The sequence below is a fragment of the Heliangelus exortis genome, chromosome 15 (assembly GCF_036169615.1).
Source record: "Heliangelus exortis chromosome 15, bHelExo1.hap1, whole genome shotgun sequence".
Taxonomy (NCBI): domain Eukaryota; kingdom Metazoa; phylum Chordata; class Aves; order Apodiformes; family Trochilidae; genus Heliangelus; species Heliangelus exortis.
The window spans coordinates 15525258-15544283 of NC_092436.1; the positions used below are offsets into that span (position 1 = coordinate 15525258).

The 19026-nt window shown below is 60.3% G+C and overlaps 3 protein-coding genes across 5 annotated transcripts; 2 read left to right on the plus strand and 1 right to left on the minus strand.

Moving 5' to 3' along the window:
• Positions 1-56: 56 nt before the first annotated feature.
• On the plus strand, positions 57-9121 carry IK (IK cytokine). The gene is made up of 20 exons (XM_071758332.1): positions 57-124; positions 809-875; positions 1063-1155; positions 1575-1634; positions 2613-2780; positions 2858-2972; positions 3977-4047; positions 4142-4188; positions 4397-4560; positions 4643-4751; positions 5100-5139; positions 5355-5526; positions 5860-5878; positions 6352-6429; positions 6674-6755; positions 7130-7187; positions 7602-7690; positions 7883-7991; positions 8507-8541; positions 8898-9121. Exons 1-20 carry the CDS (start codon positions 109-111, stop codon positions 8923-8925), a joined length of 1620 nt encoding a protein of 539 aa, XP_071614433.1. The 5' UTR covers positions 57-108; the 3' UTR covers positions 8926-9121.
• A 624-nt stretch (positions 9122-9745) lies between these two features.
• WDR55 (WD repeat domain 55) lies at positions 9746-12222 on the plus strand. The gene is made up of 8 exons (XM_071758873.1): positions 9746-9784; positions 9910-10040; positions 10336-10436; positions 10514-10601; positions 10765-10944; positions 11070-11169; positions 11251-11420; positions 11723-12222. The coding sequence occupies exons 1-8, from the start codon at positions 9767-9769 to the stop codon at positions 12039-12041; spliced, it is 1107 nt and encodes a 368-aa protein (XP_071614974.1). The 5' UTR covers positions 9746-9766; the 3' UTR covers positions 12042-12222.
• A 1725-nt stretch (positions 12223-13947) lies between these two features.
• Positions 13948-18801, minus strand: DND1 (DND microRNA-mediated repression inhibitor 1). Of its 3 annotated transcripts, XM_071758846.1 has the most exons (5): positions 18162-18801; positions 17092-17209; positions 15830-16291; positions 14767-15139; positions 13948-14515 (listed from the first exon to the last, which is right to left on the minus strand). In XM_071758846.1, the coding sequence occupies exons 1-5, from the start codon at positions 18165-18167 to the stop codon at positions 14464-14466; spliced, it is 1011 nt and encodes a 336-aa protein (XP_071614947.1). In that variant the 5' UTR covers positions 18168-18801; the 3' UTR covers positions 13948-14463. The 3 variants fall into 3 exon arrangements, with proteins under 3 accessions (XP_071614947.1, XP_071614944.1, XP_071614946.1); XM_071758843.1 differs by lacking the exon at positions 18162-18801 and having other exon boundaries at positions 17092-18099; XM_071758845.1 differs by lacking the exon at positions 18162-18801 and having other exon boundaries at positions 14767-15165; positions 17092-18098.
• Between the last annotated feature and the right edge of the window lie 225 nt (positions 18802-19026).

Genomic DNA, 19026 nt, shown 5'->3' on the forward strand with positions numbered 1-19026 from the left:
AACGCGGACCAATGGCGACGCTCTCCCGCCGTCCGCTGACCAATGGGAGGGGGAGGGTGGGCGGGACGTGCGGGTGTCGGTGTTTGTGGTCAGGGGGCAGCGGGCGCCATGCCGGAGAGAGACAGTGAGTGGGGAGGGGGACACGGGGGACACCGGGGACATGGGGGACACCCCGGGGACACCTGGGGACACCCCGGGGATGGGGGAGAGGGGCGGGGGTGCCGGGGAATCGCGGAGTAACGCAATAGGGGCGGGCGGTGCAGGCCCAGCCCGGGTTGGGGGTACCGAGGTGCGGCGGGGGGGGGATGAGGGGCACTGAGGAGAGGAAGAGGAGGAAGAGGAAGTGAAGGGGAAAGGGGAGAGGAGGAGGAGGTGAGGGGGGGTGTCCGGGATGGGGCTCCCGGGGAGCTCAGGGCGGGGGAGGAGTCGCTGCGGGACGGGGAGGAAGGGGATGGGGTGGGGAAGGGAATTTCTGGGGATGCGGGAATGGAGGGGGGGGGATGCGGGATGTGGGGAGGGGGCACAGTGTGAGGGGAGCGGCCCTGCAGGACCCCCCCACCTCCCCGGCCAGGGGACCTGGAGGGGTGCGGGTGAAGCTGGGGCTGAGCGGGGGTCGGGATGGGGGGGTCGGGATATGGGGTGGGGATTTGGGGTTGCGGGGATCGGGATGGCGGGGTGGGGATGGGGGGTCATGAGGGGGGGTTGAGGGGGTGGGGATGGGGGCTCGGGATGGGGGGTTGGGGGGTTCGGGATGGGGGGGTTGGGCCCATGGGGTCGGTGCTGAGCGCTCCTTTCCATCCCCTCCCAGATGAACCGTTCTCCAACCCTCTGGCCCCAGATGGCCACGATGTGGACGACTCCCACTCCTTCCACCAGTGAGTATGGGAGTGGGAGGGGTCTGCGGGACCCCCAGGCTGGTTCCCCCCATCCAGAGGGTGGGAGGGATCATCACCTCCGGGCTCCCTGCCCCCAGCTCCATCACCCGGGATGTGCTGGTGAAACTTTTGCCTGCTGGAAGCTGCTCTGGAGGTGACAGTTTTGGGGTTCCCCTCTCCCTTGCAGATCCAAGCTGACCAATGAAGACTTCAGGAAGCTTCTCATGACCCCGAGGGCTGCACCAACATCTGCACCACCCTCCAAATCTCGCCACCATGAGTGAGTGGGACTGTGTTTTGCAGGGCCCTGGATGCTTTCCCTCTGGGGCTTTTTTCTTCCCTGACTGACTGCCCCTGTGCAGAGGATTTAAAGGGGGTTTTGCTAACAAGTGTGCAGCTCTTGCCCTTGCTTCGTGCCTGGGTCTGTGCCAGCTGCCCATGTGTGTGTTAAGTGGAGAAACAGGAGGGTCAGGGCTGTTAGGAATAACAGTGAGTCGTGCATGCAAAGGCAGATTTGTGTTTTGTTCTGTGCAAATCAGTGCTTCCCCTGCTCTCTCTGCTGCTGGGGTGGGCTGAGGGAGAAACAGTGCTGTGTTGTTTCCACCTCTTGAGTGCCCTGCTGTGTCTGGGGCACTGTGCTGTCCAGCTGCCCACGTTGGCTCTGCAGACTCTGCCTGTGCTTTCTTCTCCCTTTTCCAGGATGCCCCGGGAGTACAACGAAGATGAAGATCCAGCAGCTCGCAGAAGGAAGAAAAAAAGGTAAACAGGAAAAGCAAAGCATTGGGGGTTCCCTTCCATTCTGTCCCTCCCATGGAATCATTCTCTTCCTACATTCTGACTTTCCCATGGAAGCATTCCCTTCCTACACTCTGTCTCTCCCATGGAATCATTCCCTTCCTACATTCTGCCCTTCCCATGGAATCATTCCCTTCCTACATGCTGTCCCTCCCATGGAAGCATTCCCTTCCTACTTTTTGTCTTTCCCGTGGAATCATTCCCTTCCTAAACTCTGTCTCTCCCATGGAAGCATTCCCATCCCTTCCTACATTCTGTCCTTCCCATGGAATCATTCCCTTCCCACATTCTGTCTCTCCCATGGAATCATTCTCTTCCTACATTCTGCCCTACCCATGGAATCATTCCCTTCCCACATTCTTTCCCTCCCATGGAATCATTCCCTTCCTACTTTTTGTCTTTCCCATGGAATCATTCCCTTCCTACACTCTGTCTCTCCCATGGAAGCATTCCCATCCCTCCCTACTTTCTGTCTCTCCCATTCTGAGCTCTTGAGCTCCCAAAAAGGCCCCTGAGTGTCCTGGATTATTTGAGGGCTTTGGAGCCAGGCAGAGTGGGAATTGCTCACACTGGTCACTGCCACTGCTTGTAGGAGGGTGGCAGGAGGATGAGGGTGAAGCATCACCTCTGGAAGGAGCAGGAGGGGCTGTGTGGGGGTCCTGTCAGAGCAGGGCAGGGATGGGACCTCAGAGCCACTGTTTTTAGGGACACATCTGCCCCAAAGGCTGCGCTCAGCCTTTTCCCTTGGGAAGGGCAGACTGAGCTCCTCAGGGAGCTTTGCTCCAGCAGCTCCTGGTGTCCCCCGGGCGTGCTGTGTCCCCTGGTGCTTTAGGAGGTGTTTTGGGGAAGGGCTCAGGAGCAGAAGAGGCAGAGGTGGGGCCTTTGGGGGCCGTCACCCCAGCAGTACACCCGGAACACTCTGACCCTGGGCTGTTTTCCCAGCTACTACGCCAAGCTGCGGCAGCAGGAGATAGAACGGGAGAGGGAACTGGCTGAGAAGTACCGGGATCGAGCCAAGGAGAGGAGAGATGGGGTCAACAAGGATTATGAGGAGACAGAGCTCATCAGCACCACTGCCAACTACAGAGCTGTGGGACCCACTGCGGAGGCGTACGTGAGCCTGGGGGTGGCGGGGGTCCTGTGGAGGGGCTGCCTCCTCCTCACTGCCACCATCTTCCTGGCACCAGGGACAAATCTGCTGCGGAGAAGAGGAGGCAGTTGATCCAGGAGTCCAAGTTCTTGGGTGGTGACATGGAGCACACTCACTTGGTGAAGGGGCTGGACTTTGCTCTGCTGCAGAAGGTGAGCTCTGTGTCTGCCCTGGGTCACGCTGGCCCAGCAATTAAACCCAGTGACAGATGCTCTCTAATTATCTCCCTCCCTGGTAAAGGAAGGAGAGAGAATAAGGGAGAGAGACTGATGGGTTGGAAACTAAACTACACAGCTTTAATGAAACAGGAATGATAAATAGGAAAAATGACTAAATCTGTACAACTATACAGGAAAATTGATCCCAGGTTCCTCCCCCTCTCCCCCAATAACTCTCACATCACCCCTGAGGCTGCAGGGCAGCCCTGGGAAAGTCCAGGCTGGAATCTTGGGGTCAGCAGCAGTTGGGAGCTGGAGGCAGGAACACACAGATTCAGGCTGGGATGGATCAGGAGCACAGGCAGAGGAAGGGATGGAATCCTCCCAGGATGCTGAAGCAAACAGGGAGAGGGGAAGAAGGGGAAGCAAGAAGGGGTTTGACCCTGGTGATCCCTCCAATTTCTCCTGAGGATGAGGTGTATGGGATGGAATCCTCTGTTTGGTCAATTCTGGTCATTTCTCTTGTCTGTTCCTCCCTAAGGGAGGGTTTCAGGTGTGACCTCTTGACTCCTTTTCTCCTTCTGGAGGGCAAAATGTTCCTCAGAGCTGAGCAGTGTCCCTGGTTCTGCACCCCAGATCCAGCAGTAACTATAACCATGGAGTGGGCTCAGTCCCAGCAGCAGCCCCTGCCTGAGAAACTTGCTGTTCATTTCAGCAGTGCAGCTCCTGACAAGAGACTGAGCTGAAAGCAGAAGCACAAGGCAGAAAATCCCCTTTATCCTGGCCCAAAGCAGGACACCCTGCCTGCTGCCACAGGCTGAGAGGAGGGGGACAGAGTTTCCCTGTTCCCAGTAGCTGCCACTTAGGGGTGCTTTGATCTTCTCAGTGTGAATTTTTCTTTCTGGGAGAGGTTTATGAAAGGTTGAGGGCCTGGTAGGAGTTGTGGTGGGCAGCAGGGGCACGGGTGGGTCTGTAATGCATGGATTCCCTCTGGGCAGGTACGGGCTGAGATTGCCAGCAAGGAGAAGGAAGAGGAGGAAATGATGGAGAAGCCCCAGAAGGAAACCAAGTGAGTGGCTGAGGATTTTGCACTCCCGAGCACAGCTGCCTCCCTGCAGAGGAGGATCTGCTTAGCATGATACCTCTCTTTTGATGTTTTTCAGGAAAGATGAAGATCCAGAGAACAAAATTGAATTTAAGACCCGTCTGGGTAAGGCCGTGTGGGTGTGGCTGTTCCCCACCTCCTGTTGGGAAGGGGGGAGAAATCCTGGGGGGCGAATGGAGGGACAAGAGCCTGAGGGACAAGCTCTGAACTTGAGAGCTGGGGCAGCATGTCCCTGGGGATGAAGTTAAGGTGGTTCAGGAGGTCTCTTGCTGTGCCCAGAGCAGCTCTCCCAGGGGTTCTCTGCCCCCCCCAGGTCGCAACATTTACCGAATCCTCTTCAAGAGCAAAGCCTACGAGAGGAATGAGCTGTTCCTGCCTGGCAGGATGGCCTATGTGGTGGATCTGGATGATGAATATGCTGACACTGACATCCCAACCACCCTGATCAGGAGCAAGGCTGACTGCCCCACCATGGAGGTACCCACCTTGCCCCAGGATTTGCCAGGAAGGGTTCTCTGAGCAGGGAGGCATCCGATCCCTCGGGGGTTTCTCTTTTCAGGCACAGACCACGCTGACCACCAATGACATTGTCATCAGCAAACTGACACAGATCCTCTCCTACCTCAGGCAGGGGACCCGTAACAAGAAGCTGAAGAAGAAAGACAAAGGTGGGAGCTGAAGTGAATCAAGTAGAAGGACTTAGAAGGGAAATGTGTTCCCTGTGATCCCCTAGAGCAGCCTCAGGACAGGTTGATGGTGGGGCCATGGGGAACCAGCAGAGAAACTGAGGGTGGCTCATGCTGCTCTGCTCTTGGTTAAGGGCCAGTTCCTTGGGGAATTGTCCCCTGTTGGGGGGAGGGACAACAGTGGCTTCCTGAGGGGGCTGTGTGTGATGTGGAAACCAAGGAGGAAGTGGGAAGGACCCCCTCCAGGTCACCACTTTTGGGGCCTGGAAGCCTGGATGGGAACAGGGAAAAGGTGCAGATGTGCCTCTCACTGCTGTTGTGTCCTTGCAGGGAAGCTGGATGAGAAGAAGCCCCCTGAAGCTGATATGAAGTAAGTGCTCCCTGCACTAGTTTGTCACTTGAAGCCTGAGGCAGGCAAGGGCCCTCTTGTCCTGGGCTACCAGAACCAGGACCAGGTAGAACCTGCGGGGGGGGGGTGTGTCCTCAGGTGCTGGTGCTGAGGGCTCCTTCCTTGGGTTCTGGCTCAGAGGGAAGTGCTTGTGGCCTCTTCTCTTGCACCACTGTGGCTCTTTTTTCCCCCTGCAGCATCTTTGAGGACATTGGGGATTACGTGCCCTCCACTGCCAAGGTGCCCCGGGAGAAGGAGCGGGAGAGGTACCGGGAGAGAGAACGGGACCGGGAGCGGGACCGGGAGAGGGAGAGGGAGGAGGAGAAGAAGAGACACAGCTACTTTGAGAAGCCCAAGGCTGATGATGAGGTGAGCCTCTGCTTTGAGAAGCTCAGACCTGAGCTCTGGTGCTGCTCTGGGGTCGGTGTGGTCACCCCAGTGGCTTTGGGTGTCTCTGGCCGTGCTCCCACAGGTGACAGGGTTTGGCTTTGCTGAGCTCTGTCCCTCCAGCCAGGGGCTGCTGGGTGCATGGGTGGGAGTTTGTCCTCTCCCTCAACGAGTCCAGCACAAGCCAAGTGCTGTTATGGCTCAGCTCTGGCCTTGCCACAGTCTGAAAGCAGAGCTGCAGCTCGTGCAGCACTGCCACTTGGCTGTTGCAGCCCTCCCAGGTGACATGGTGCCTCTGTCTCTCTCTTTTTGCAGCCCACAGACATTGAGAAAGGTGAGTAAAGAGGTGTGGATGTCTGGCTGAGGCTGCGTGTGGTTGCAGACTGCAGAACTGCTTGGCTCACTGGCCTGGGTCAGCTCTCTGCTCCCCCAGAGGCTGTTGTGACAGAGGTGACCTCCTGCCATGGGGGCTTGGGGGTGAAGAGTCTGGTGGCCACAGGCTGGCACGTCCCAGCCCAGGTTGGGTGTGTCTGCAGATCCTTCCCTGACAGCACAGCAGCTCCAACAACTTTTTGTTGGCTGTAAGCTGAGGGGGACTGGGGGTCTCCTGGGATCATCCCACCCCTGTCTGTGCTTCAGCTGGTTTACTGCTTCTCAGTGTTCTCCTGCTTCCTCCCATGCACCTTGTCCTGCCTCCTGCCCCATCCCAGTGAACTGGTCACACAGAAGGGGCTCTGCACAGCCCTGTCTGTCTTGCACTGAGCTGTTCTCCCCCCAAATCTCAACCTGCTGCTCTCTCTGCCCCAGGACCTGGCTCAGCCAAGGAGCTCATCAAATCCATCAACGAGAAGTTTGCTGGAGCTACAGGCTGGGAAGGAGCAGAGTCATATCCTTTAGTGTCTGTGCCAGCCTGGCTGGTGGCAGGGCCAGGCTTCCCTCACAAGGCTGTCCTCATTTGGGAAGGATCTTCCTCCCATAGCGAGGAAAGGCCACCCAAACCTTGCTGCTCCTCACCAAATAAAAACCCTGGAGCCTCCAGCTGGGTGGTGCTGGGGCAGGAGATGGCTCAGGAGATGACCCAGCCCTCAGCTGGGGGGCTCTGAGGTGTTGCTTTCCTTGACTGCTGTCACTCTGAAGAAACCAGAAGACAAGAAGCAGCTGGGGGACTTCTTTGGCATGTCCAACAGCTATGCTGAGTGCTACCCTGCCACGTAAGGAGGTGGTGAGGGGCTGGGGTGGGAGTGGGGTGTGCTCTGGAGTGGGGGTTCCCTTGCAGCCGGGACTCCAATGTCAGGCCCAGTGTGTGGGGGGAGGAGCAGGCTTGGCTCTGGGGATCCAGCTGCTCTTCAAGTCCTTGGTTCTGTTAGACCTGATCTCTGCTAGAAATGGGTACCTGAGAGTCTGCTGGGTTCAGTTCTGGGCTTGCTGAGCTCTGCCCTCAAAGCAGTCCTTCAACAGGAGAGGAAGAAGCTTGCTGCCTGGTCCAGGTCTTGCCTTTGTGGTCCAGCTCATCTGGAGCTTCCCACCAGCTCCTGATCCATGGAACCGCTCCAAACCCTTTCTTTGTTTTTTCTTTTCTTTCCAGGATGGATGATATGGCTGTGGACAGTGATGAAGAGGTGGACTACAGCAAAATGGATCAGGTATGGCATCAGCAGCTGTGAGGACAAATCACTGGAGGATCCCACTGGAGACAAACAGGCTTGTGCAAAGGGGTTGGGTGCCCCAGAGCTGGGTGCTCAGTGGGATTTGGGATCTGCTGAACACTGCCTGAGGCTGGGTGGGATCCTGGGTGGGATCTGCTGTGTCCCAGGGGGCACAAGTGGCTCTGCCACTTGTCTAAGAGAGGTTGGGGAGGTGTGTTAGTCCATCTTAGCTCCTCCTTGCACAGAATCTCCTGTCTGGGGCTTCTCTGAGGGGATTTGGGAGCCAAGGCAAGGCTGGGTGCACAAACCTGTTGAACTGGGGGATGGAGATCCTGGCTGGGTGTGTGGGGCTGCATGAGAAACCCTGACCAGCACCAGCTGAGGAGCTGCTGGGTCTTTCTTTCACTGCAGGGTAACAAGAAGGGACCTCTGGGCCGCTGGGACTTTGATACCCAGGAGGAGTACAGTGAATACATGAACAACAAGGAGGCTCTGCCCAAGTGAGTGCAGCCTGGGCTGGGGCTGAGCCAGGATTCTGGGAGGGGGTTGGGGTGGCAGTGCTGGGCAACCCTGGTCCTCTGGCAGTTTAAATAATGAGAACTCCTGGTGAGGAGCTGAGGAGGAGCTGTGGATCTTGGGCCTGCTGGCTTGTCCTTGCTCTCAGTGCCACTCACTGAGTGTCCCTCCCCCAGGGCAGCATTCCAGTACGGGATCAAGATGTCAGAGGGAAGGAAAACCCGTCGCTTCAAGGAGACCAATGACAAAGCAGAGCTGGACAGGCAGTGGAAGAAGATCAGTGCAGTGAGTGCTGACCCAGTGCAGCCCAGGAGAGCTGCCCCCTGCTCCTGCCCTCCCTGTCCTGCTCCCAGTTCTTCCCAGCCCATGTCCCAGCAGTCAAACTCTCTCTCAAAGTTTGGTTTGCTCCTTGGCATCAACCAAATGTCTGGGCCTTCCTAACTCAGAGCTGGAGCTGGGTCTGGAGTTGCTGCTCCAGAAGCAGTCCCCATCAGGGGTCTTTTTTGTGTCCAAACCAGCAGCTCTGGGCCCCCCAGAGGGGCTTGGTGGGGACAAGACATGTTTAGTGGCACTTGTCTGAACTGTCAGAGCAGGGGGAGCTGGCCACAAGTGTGACCTGGACTAGGGGAGGGGGAGAACAAATGGTCCTTGGGGGTCAAAATGGAGCAAAGGGGTGACAGGCCCAACTTCTCCAGAGTTGGGGAAGCTGGTGGGCAGCTTTAGTTCACTGGGGTTGCCTGGCTCCAGTGCTCCCCTTGCACCCTTCTGCTGGGTAACAGGACTTTGTGCTTTCTCTGCAGATCATTGAGAAGAGGAAGAAGTTGGAGGCTGATGGGTCAGTAAATTTTGATGCTGGGATTTGGTACCTCCTGCCACCTCTCCCTGGGGTTGCAGCAGGCAGAGACCACCCTGGAAGGGGAGCAGGGGATGTTTGGACCCCTTGGGGTGTTCTTGCCCTGCCCAGCTCAGCAGAGCCAGTGGGACTCCTCTCCTCTGGGTGGGGGGTGGGTGCTGAGCAGCCCCCAGCACCCTGCTGGGACTTCTTGACCACCCTCTCCCTGGGTGCCCTGAGGAATTGTTGGGCTGCTCTGTGGGGTGAAACTGGACCTCAGAGCTGAGCTTTGGGTGGGAGGGTGACAAAGCTGCCTGCCCCCATCCTCACCTCCCTTCTTACCCTTCTGTCTCTTCCAGGGTTGAGGTGAAACGACCCAAATACTGATGTCTCCAGCCTCTTCTCCTCCAGCTCCTGGAGCCTGGCAGCTGCTGCTGCCCCTGAGCTTCTTGCTGTGTTGTCCTTGCCCCCCGAGCCCCCCAGCCCCGTGCCCTGGGGCTGCTCTGAGGCTCTCCCTCCCCTCTGTACAGCCCCTGGTGTTGTGTAAATGTGGTGCCAATAATAAATGTGCAGTCAATTTGAAGCTCTGAGCTCTGCAGGGTTCCTTGTCCCCTTTTGCCCCTCCCCAGCTCCCACGGGGTGAGCCCTGGCCACGAGGGGTTGGCATGAGAGCCTTTAGGGTCGAGCCCTGAGTTAAATCAACAAATAAACTTGTTTGGGGAGGGGGAATAAACCTGGCTGAGCCCCCCTGTGCCTCGAGGGGGGAGAAATGGGACCCTTGTGGAGGAACCTGGTGGCCCAGAGGGTGGGAATGTCACTGTCTCCCCTGCACAAGCTCTGGCCAAGCTCCTCTGACTGGTGGCACTGGGGGAAGGGGTTTGGGGGGGGTCTGTGCTTGGGGTAGCCCCTGACCAGTGGGGATGCAATGGGGCCAGCTCCAGGCCAGGATCCTTGCCACTGTGTGGGGCCAGGAGCCCTGGGCAAGGCTGGGCCCGCTGCTGGTGGCCACGGGCTGGGCCAGGGTCCTGAGCAGGAGCTCAGAGGATCCCTGGGCAGGAGCTTGGGGTGTCTGGGCAAAGCTTGGGGGCCCCTTGAGAGGAGCTCTCGGAGGACCGGGCCCACGGGAGACAGAGGGGGGCGGAGATATGTAAATCAGACAACATCGTATGCAAATGAGGGGGTTGTATTATGCAAATGAACCCAGCGCCTGCGCACAGCACCCAGCGCCATGGCGGAGCCGGAGGAGGTGAGCGACGGGGGGGGACGGGACGGGACGGGACCCAGCGATGCGTGGGGGCTGCGCGGGATTGTGAGACCCCAACCCGGTCCCGGCCCGTCCCAAACTCGTCCCCACCGCCTCGCTGCCCCCAGGACTGCCCCCGGGAGCCGCGGCTGCGGGACACCCCCGAGGACATCTGCTTCCAGGCGACCGCCAACGCCATCGCCCTGCACCCCACCCGGAGCCTGCTGGCAGCGGGGGACGTGGATGGAGACGTCTACCTGTGAGTGGGGAGGGGGTCCGGGGGCTGGAACCGCCCGGATGGGTGGGATCTGGGGTGGGCAGAGCCGGTGGGGTGTCTCAGGAGCGGGGGGGGGGCCCCGGGGGTAGGAGCCGTCAGGGTAAGGGGTCCCAGGGACGGGTAGGGCTGGGGTTGGGGGGTCCCTGGGCTGGACGAGGCTGGAATGGGGGACCCCAGGGGCAGGAACCGCTGCGCAAGGGGTCTCGGGGGCTGGAGAGGGCTGGGGTGGGGTGGGGGGTCCCATGCAGCCCCCGGCCAGCCCAGCCGCTGCCGGCAGGTTCTTGTACTCCTGCACCGAGGGGGAGAACCGGCAGCTCTGGTCCTCGGGACATCACCTCAAGTCATGCCGGGACGTGGCCTTCTCCCAGGATGGACAGAGTGAGTGTGGGGACGTGGGGTGGCACCGGGGATGGGGGTGACAGACGTGCACACCGGGTGCTGATGGGGCTCCCCAGAGCTCTTCACCGTCTCCAAGGACAAGGCTGTCCACATCCTGACAGTGGAGGAGGGACGGCTGGAAACGCGCTTCCCCAAGGCCCACGGGTAGGTCTGGGCAAGCACCTGGTCCCAGGTGGCCACCACGGGGGCATTGTCCCCTTCCCTTATTGACAGAGCATCCCATCTCTTGGATGAGGGATCTGGGAACTCTGGGATGAGGGATCTGGGAACTCTGGGATGAGTTGTGACCGTGTTGGGGTCTCCTCAGCTCAGCCCTCAACTGCGTGCTGCCCATCGACCACCACCTCTTTGCCACGGGGGATGATGTGGGGGGGCTGAAGGTGTGGGACCTGCGGAAGGGGGATTCCATCCTGGAGGCCCGGGAGCAGGAGGAATACATCAGTGCCATGGCCGTGGATGGGAACGGGAAGGTCCTGCTGACCGCCAGGTTACCGGGAGCTCCACGGGGCCGGGGTTGGGCTCCCCTCTGCCCACCCAGGCTTTTCCCTTCAGGCTGGGGGGAGATGTCCCCCCTCATCCCGACCTGCCCCTGCTGTCTCTTCTCTCCTGCAGTGGGGATGGCACCCTGGGTGTTTTTAACGTGAAGAGGCGGCGCTTCGACCTCCTCTCGGAGCCGCAGAACGGGGACCTGACTTCTGTCGTGCTGCTGAAGGTCGGTGCCAGGCCCTGCAGACCCCTCCCCACCTTTTTTTTTCCTGCCTCTGCCTTACTGCCTGCCCTCCGCCTTGCCCAGAGGGGGAGGAAAGTGGCGTGTGGCTCCAGCGAAGGCACCGTTTACCTCTTCAACTGGGACGGCTTCGGGGCTGCCAGCGACCGCTTCGCCCTGAGGGCAGAGTCTGTCGACTGCATGGTGCCCATCACGGACAGCATCGTGTGCGTGGGGTCCTTGGACGGAGTCATCAGGTCAGAGGCTGGGATGGGGCGGGGAGAGGGCGGGATGGAGCAGAGGGGAGGTGGGATGGGGCGGAGGTGGGATGGAGAGGAGGGGAGGTAGGATGAAGAGAGGAGGGGAGGTGGGAAGGAGAGGAGAGAGGTGGGATGGGGCAGGAAGGGGTGGGATGGGGCGGGAATGGGTGGGATGGAGTGGAGGGGAGGTGGGAGGGGGTGGGATGGGGTGGGATGTGGCAGGGAAGGGGTGGGATGGAGAGGGGAGGGCCTGGTGTTGGACCAAGGATGTCCCTCAGTGGGGTCCCTCCTGTCCCCAGGGCAGTGAACATCCTCCCGAACCGGGTTCTGGGCTGTGTGGGGCAGCACCTGGGGGAACCCATCGAGCAGCTGGCGGTGGCCCCAGGCGGGCAGCTCCTTGCCAGCTGTGCCCACGACCAGAAGGTGAAGTTTTGGGACATTTCCTCCCTGCCGGGCCTCGTGGTGGATGATTACCGGAAAAAGAAGAAGAAGGGAGGCCCCCTGCGGGCCCTCAGCAGCAAGGCAGTGGGCAGCGGGGAGGATTTCTTTGCTGATCTGCGGGAGGAGGCTGAGCCAGAGGCGGCAGCAGGGAGTGACAGTGACAGTGACAGCGACTGAGGGGCTGGGACCTGGCTGGGGACACCGCGGGCGGTGCTGACCCCCCCTGCAGCAGTGGCTGAGGGCCCTGGGATGGGGGAGGTGGTCCAGGAATTGGGGGAGGGGGGGGGATGCTGCTGAGCATCCCTGGTGGAAGGGTTGGGGGTCGTGACTGAGGGCTCCTGGTGAGTGGGGTGGGGATGGCAGTGAGATGAGGGGGTCCCTGGTGGGGGTGAGGGGCTCCAGATGGAGGGGATGTGGCTGGAGGTCCCTGGTGGGGGTGAAGGGGTCCAGATGGAGGGGATGTGGCTGGAGGTCCCTGGTGGGGGTTAAGGGGTCCAGATGGAGGGGATGTGGCTGGAGGTCCCTGGTGGGATGCAGCTCTGGAGGTGGAGCTGAGGTAGGGGTTTGCTGGTTGTACTTGGGGGTCTTGGGATGGGGGTGACACGGGGTCCTGGGGTGCTTGGCAAGGCAAAGGGGTTCGTGCCACTCCTGAGAGCCTACCTGGCCCCCTGCTGTCCCAGCAACTGTGCTGATTAGCCTTTGTTAATTAACATAGACATTAATAAACACAGTGCCTTTCAGTTCCTAGCACCTGGTGTTGATGGTTTGGCTCAGCCCAAGTTCCCTGGGGACCCCCAGACCCCTCGCTGGGTGTTGGGGGGTTGGCAGGGGTCCCAGCTGGTGGCCATGGGGACAGTGCCCTGTGTCCAGGCTTCATGACATGTTTGTGGTGGCCAGGAGATGTCCTGGGGTGGCCTGGCCACAGGCACAGTGATGGTCCCTGCTGGGTGAGCAAAGCTGTGGACTGGGTGACACCTGCACCCACGGTGCTTCCCCTTCATCCCCTCTGGGGAGATCCTCCCTGCAGTGCTGGGTCCTGCTCTGGGGTCCCCACCAGCAGAAGGACACGGAGGTGTTGGAGCCAGTCCAGACAAGGCCCTGGAGCTGCTGGGAGGGCTGGAGCAGCTCTGGAGCCAGGCTGAGAGAGTTGGAGGTGTTCGCCCTGGAGAAGAGAAGGCTGCAGGGAGACCTTAGAGCACCTTCCAGTGCCTGAAGGGGCTCCAGGAAAGCTGGGGAGGGACTTGGGACAAGGGCCTGGAGGGATGTGAGAAAGGATGATGGCTTTAATCTGAAAGAGAGATTGAGATTTTAGGGAGGAACTGGTGTGAGGGTGCTGAGCCCCAGGTTGCCCCCAGAAGCTGTGGCTGCCCCATCCCTGGCAGTGTTGAAGGTTGGATGGGCCAGGAGCAGCCTGGGCTGGGGGAGGTGTCCCTGCCCATGGCATTGTCACCTACATCACCCAAGATGATCCTTAGGGTCTCTTCCAACCCAAAGAATTCTATGATTCTATGGCAGATCTCCTTGTCACTTGGTTTGTCTACTACCATCCCTCTAGGCCCCTGTGCTTGCTGTGCCTGGTTCCAGCTTGTCACCTGTCCCTAGCAGTGTGACCTCGAGGAGTGTCCTCAACCTTGAGGCACAGTCAGCAGAAAAGAGAATGGGTTTTGTTACTTTGGAATCAGCAGCCACTTTCAGCCTGTCTGTTTGAAGCTTTGGGGGTGTGGGCAGCCTGGAATGACCAACCATGAAATGACACAGGATGTGTCTGTGCCCAGGGACTCCTCCTGGGGGTATAAAAGCAGGCAGCTGCTTCTTCTCCAGGATCTGCTTCTTCTCCAGGATCTGCTTCTCCACCACCCCACTGCCAGTGTCTCCAGCACCACCATGGACAAGCAGCTGATGCTGTTAATTTTCCCACCCAGCCCCATGGCAGCTGGGCCCTTCCTCTGCCTCCAGGTGGTCCCCACCTGTGATGAGTGAGCTCTGCAGCTCCACATCCCAGCAGAAAACCCCCCAGGAAGAGCCTTGGAGCAAACTGATGGAGCTGAGGATGTCCCTGCACCAGATGACAGGACACAGTGGGTGCTCTCCAGGCTACTTTAATACCCAGTGAAGAGCAGGGGGGTTCATCCCCTGCTCCTGAGGACTCACTCGTGCCCAGCTGCTCACCCCATGGGCCTCCCCGAGCCCACGGCCACCTCCTCCTCACACAGCAGCTCCATGGACACCCTCCCTTCCCCAGGATGGTCCCTACCCACGGCCCTGAGGTTATTCCTCCAGCTGAGGCCATGCATGGGCCCCCCCACTTCTCCCAAGATCTCCTCCCACCCGAGCAGAGCAACCAAAACTTCAAAAAGAACCCAAACTGGGCCGGGTAAAACAAAACCCTACGTTCCCCTCAAAACCAGAACAGTCCCCAACATCAGGCTGGGGACAGGGCTGCTGTCACCAACCAGGACAGCAGCCCCGTCCCTCCAGAGCCAACACAAACCCAAACAAACTCAAGGCAAAGCTGGAACAGGAGCAGGGCCCCAGGGGGACCTCAGGTGCCACTGCCAGGGCTGGTGGCTCTGAGGCTGGTGGCTCTGAGGCTGGTGGCTCAGGTTCCACTCGTGGTTGGGACACAGCAGTCACCTATGTCTGGTGGCCTCCTGCAGCAGGGAGGGAGGTGTCAGGCTCTGTGGGGAGCAGCATCCCAACCCCCCCCATCACATCCTCTGCTTCCCACCAGGAATCCCACCCAGAGCCACCAGGGTCCCATCTGCTGGAGGGGGGGGGACAGTGTTTCACCCTGCCTGCCAGCCTGGGTTCTCCCACCTATGAGAAGCACCCATGAGCTTCCCACCCCCCCACCCCACCCCCAAGAGATGCTCCAAGGCTTTGGACAAGGACAAGGACTCACCTAGCACCTGGAGAACGTAGAGTGCCACTGCCACCTTGGCCTTCTCGTGTCCCCTCCTGCCTGGCCCCTCCTGCCGGACCCAGGTGAAGCCACTGAAGGGTGCAGGACACCCCGGGATCACCACCTGGCACCAGAACTGCAGCCACCCGTTGGGGTTGGCCTGGACACACTTGGTGAGGTAGAGGGGGGTCCCCAGGCACTGCCTCTGGCACAGGGTGTTGAGGTTCTCCAGGACGTTGTGCATCAGCAGGGACAGGGGGGCTGGCCTGGGGACACCCAGGAGCTTGTCCCCCTGCACCCGGGTGGACGATGGCTTCTTCTGGGATGACTGCAGCTTCTGCTTCAGGTCCTGGTTCAGCCAGCTCACCCTCACCTGCAACCCACCGAGCCTGACATTCCCTAGGAGACACCAGCAGCACCTGGCAGGAGATGCTCGTGCAGCTCCAGGGTCACCCCAATCCCACCCCATCCTGTCCCCCAGCACAGGAAGCCCACAGAAACCTCTCCTCTGCCTCACACAGCCACAGCCCAGGTGCTTCTCCAACTCCTTTTGCTCCCAAAGTGGGATCAGGGCTGGGATGCTCCAGGGATTTTAGGGGCAGGCTGCCCCTGGGGACAGGAGAAAAGAGACCAAATGCCTTAAAGGAAGGGGATGGGTACAAGTGAGGACTCCGGAGGTTTCAGCTGGACACGTGGGAAACGTGGGGCATTAAGGAGCAGCACAGTGACAGGACAGGGACCTGGGGAGCAGGACATCTCCACCAGGAGGGTTTGGGCACCTTCATTACGAGGTCAGAGCTCGTGCTCCTGGTCGTGCTCCTGCTCTGAGCAGGCAGCTGCCTGAAGATCTCCAGCAGCTCCTTTACCTCCACCACCCCTATGTCTGCAGGAGGTCTGCAAGGGATCAGCCCCATCCAAGGACCCCCAGGGGACACAGGGACAGCACAAAGGACACCTCCAGCCTGAAGTCACCTCGCGGCCAAACCCAGAGGGTGGCATCAACCCTTCCTGAGGAGCCACCGGGGAGACCAACCCAAGCAGCCCCCTCCCACATGCTGCTTACCTTCCATCAGGGTCTTCTTGGCCAGGGCAGCAGCCCGGTGGGAGCTGTACTTGAGCACTGCCAGCTGTCCCCGGGGCTGCCGGGGGCTGGCGTGCAGGGTGACACTCAGCACCCCTTGGGTGAGCTCCCGCAGCCTGGCCTCCAGCTCCCCGGGGCTCACCCAGCCTCCCAGCCCTTCCAGGCTCAGCTCCCTCTTCTCCGTGCTCTTGCAGACCACGATGCTGCATCCCTGCTGGAGCTGGAAGTTGTGGAAGGCGGCGATGGCCCTGCGGGCGCCGCGCTGGTCGCTGTACCTGGCGTAGGCGAAGCCGCGGTTGAGGCCGCTGAAGGTCAACATCAGGCGGAACTCGTAGAGTCTGCCCACCCTCTGGAAAAGGGGGATCAGGACGTTCTCGTAGAGGTCCTGAGGCAGCTTCCCGATGAACACCTCGGTGCCCGAGGGCGGGGGGTCGCCCTCCCAGCCTGCAGGAACACGGCAGCACCCTGAAGTCCTTCGGGAGGGAGCTCTCCGGGTCACCCAGTCTCGACACCCCCATCTCCAGTCAGCAGGGACACCCCAAACCAGAGCAGGGTGCTCAGAGCCTCCCCAGGGATGAGGGACACCTCGGAACTTGTTCCTAACATCCAAGCTAAATCTGTTCTTCTTTAATTCATAGAATCATAGAATCATAGAATAGGCTGGGTTGGAAGGGACCTCAGAGATCATCGAGTCCAACCCTTGAACAACTACCGCCACAGTCACTAGGCCATGGCACTGAGTGCCATCAACCCCATTCCCCTCATCCTATCACTCCAGGCCCTCGAACAAAGCCCCTCTCCAACTTCCCTGTAGATTCTGGGTGGAAGGGGCTATAGGGTCTCCCCAGAGCCTTCTCTTCTCTCTGGCTTTGGAGGTGTTGCAGCCCTCTGATCGTGTCCACAGCCTCCATGAGGTCCCTGTCCTGCCTGGACTGAGAGCCCCAGAGCTGGATGCAGCCCTCCAGGTGAGCTCTCACCAGAGCAAAGTGGCAGAACCCCCTCCTGCTCTGCTGGCCACACAGGATGCCACTGGCTTTCTGGGCTGCAAACATGCACTGCTGGCTCACATCCAGCTTTTCACCCACCAGCACCCCCAGCTCCCTTTCTGCTTCCTAAAACCTGAGGATTGTTCTGACCCAGGTGCAGGAACCTGCACTTGATTTTTCTGAACCAACATGGTGAGACCCACCTTGGCTCCATGCCCCCCATGTACCCCCATCCCCCAGGGTGCTCCCCTCACATACCTGGGGGGGGACCCCCATATTTCCTCTGCCCATTGATCTGCACCAGGTCGATGCCAGTTTCTTTGGTCCAGGCCAGCAGGGCCATCTTGTTGGCCTGGTTGATGCTGTTGGTCCACGTCTGAGAAGGGAGATGGTGTTGGGGCTCATCTGGCTGAAGATTCTTCCAACCTCCCAACTTGGGGCACCCCAACCCCACCAGGAGGTAACTCCAAGGTCTCTGCATCAGCCAGCATGGGGAGGAGCAAAGGCTGAGCCCCTCTGCCCTGAGGAACACCCAAAAAAGCACCCAGATCACCAGATCCTGCTCTGGTGGAGCAGGAGGACACCAACACTTCCCCTGGAGATGCCTGCAGGGGCTTTGGAAGCAAAGCAGCAGCAGACTGGGACTGGAGGAGGGGGCTGGAGCAGGGAGCTAAGGTGTCCCATCACATCATGAGACCCCACACAGCCTGGGACCCCCAGGGCAGCACCCATGAGGCTCGGGTGACACCACCCACGTGGCAGCATCACCAGGTTTCAGCTCACCAAAATCTGCAAAACCTCATTAGGGCCTCTAAAGCCCTAATTAGGTGAGGGGGATTCAAGCCAATCCCAGCTCACCCTAAAATACAGCCCGGCTGCCCCCCCCACCCCTGCACCCCCAGGGGCGGCACCTTTGTACCTCCAGGGGTTCAAAAAACACCTCGGGGGGAAGGTGGGGACCCACCGGGGGTCTGAGAGGGTGTGGAAAGCCCAGGCCACACCAAACCCTGCAGCTCCCAGGGCTGGGAGGGTCCGGGTTCTCTCCTCGTCCCCCGGGTGGGTGCCAGGGCTCCGGTACCGGCAGGAGCCCAGCGGAGCCCCCGGCCACGCGGGTGCCAGCGGAACTGGGATGCGATGGGATGGGATGGGATGGGATGGGATGGGATGGGATGGGATGGGATGGGATGGAATGGGGGGACAGGGCAGGGGAATTGGCGATCGCAAACGGGTTTCGGGGGTCCGGTCCAAAGGGCTCCCCGAGACCCCCGCCCCTGGAAGTCCCGAACCCCACCCCGGGGACCCTCCCGTCCCCCTCCCCCGGTGACCACCTCCATCGCCGCCGATCCCTCGGCCCTCCTGTCTCCTCCTCGCCGCCCGGTCCTGGTCCCGGTCCCGGTGCTGGAAGGTTCCAGCTCCGCCCATGGCGCCAAGGACGCTCCGCTCCGCCCCGGTCCGGCGGCACCGACCCGCAGGGCCCGCCCCAAACCCCGGGGTCGAACCCGTCTGGGCTGGAGGAGGAGATGGGGGGCAGGACCTCCAGGTCCCTACAGGAGGTCAGGGGATCCACTCCTTCCGTGGGAGCCCCCGGGGTGGGGGCTTCGCTCCACGCGTGGGACAGGGGGTGGGAGCATCCATAGGGACACAGAATCCCAGAATGGTTTGGGTGGGAAGGGGCCTTAAAAAGAGAATCACAGAATCATTTGGGTTGGGAAGGACCTCGGAGATCATCGAGTCCAAGCCTTGATCCACTCCCCCCGTGGGTCCCAGCTCACTCCGTTTCTGACCATGGTCAGGGACCCCTCCCCCAGCCCAGGGGGCTCCAAGCCCCATCCAACCTTCAACACTGCCAGGGATGGGGCAGCCACAGCTTCTGGGGGCAACCTGGGCACCCAGGGGCTCAGCACCCTCACACCAAACAATTTCTCCCTCCCATCTCCTCTCCATCTCCCCTCTTGCAGCTGGAAACCCTTCCCCCTCATCCCATCCCTCCAGGCTCTCAAGTGTGTCCCAAGTGTCCCAAGTCCCTCCCCAGCTTTCCTGGAGCCCCTTCAGGCACTGGAAGGTGCTCTAAGGTCTCCCCAGAACCTTCTCTTCTCCAGGCTGAACAATCCCAACTTTCTCAGCCTGGCTCCAGCTCAGGGGGCTTTGGAACTCGGGCAGGAGGCAGCTGAGCAAACCCCAAGCCCCAGGAGA

Excerpts from the sequence above, each read along its gene's own strand:
- IK (XM_071758332.1), top strand. Across the intron at positions 1,156-1,574 it reads TCCAAATCTCGCCACCATGA|GATGCCCCGGGAGTACAACG; the intron begins GTGAGTGGGACT and ends TCCCTTTTCCAG. Across the intron at positions 4,561-4,642 it reads CTGACTGCCCCACCATGGAG|GCACAGACCACGCTGACCAC; the intron begins GTACCCACCTTG and ends TTCTCTTTTCAG.
- WDR55 (XM_071758873.1), top strand. Across the intron at positions 10,437-10,513 it reads CTTCTCCCAGGATGGACAGA|AGCTCTTCACCGTCTCCAAG; the intron begins GTGAGTGTGGGG and ends GGGGCTCCCCAG. Across the intron at positions 10,945-11,069 it reads AAGGTCCTGCTGACCGCCAG|TGGGGATGGCACCCTGGGTG; the intron begins GTTACCGGGAGC and ends TCTCTCCTGCAG.
- DND1 (XM_071758843.1), bottom strand. The coding sequence starts at position 17,314 with ATGCAGAGACCTTGGAGTTACCTCCTGGTGGGGTTGGGGTGCCCCAAG. Across the intron at positions 16,292-17,091 it reads ATATGGGGGTCCCCCCCCAG|GCTGGGAGGGCGACCCCCCG; the intron begins GTATGTGAGGGG and ends GTGTTCCTGCAG. Across the intron at positions 15,140-15,829 it reads CAAGAAGACCCTGATGGAAG|GTGAGGGTGAGCTGGCTGAA; the intron begins GTAAGCAGCATG and ends GGTGGGTTGCAG.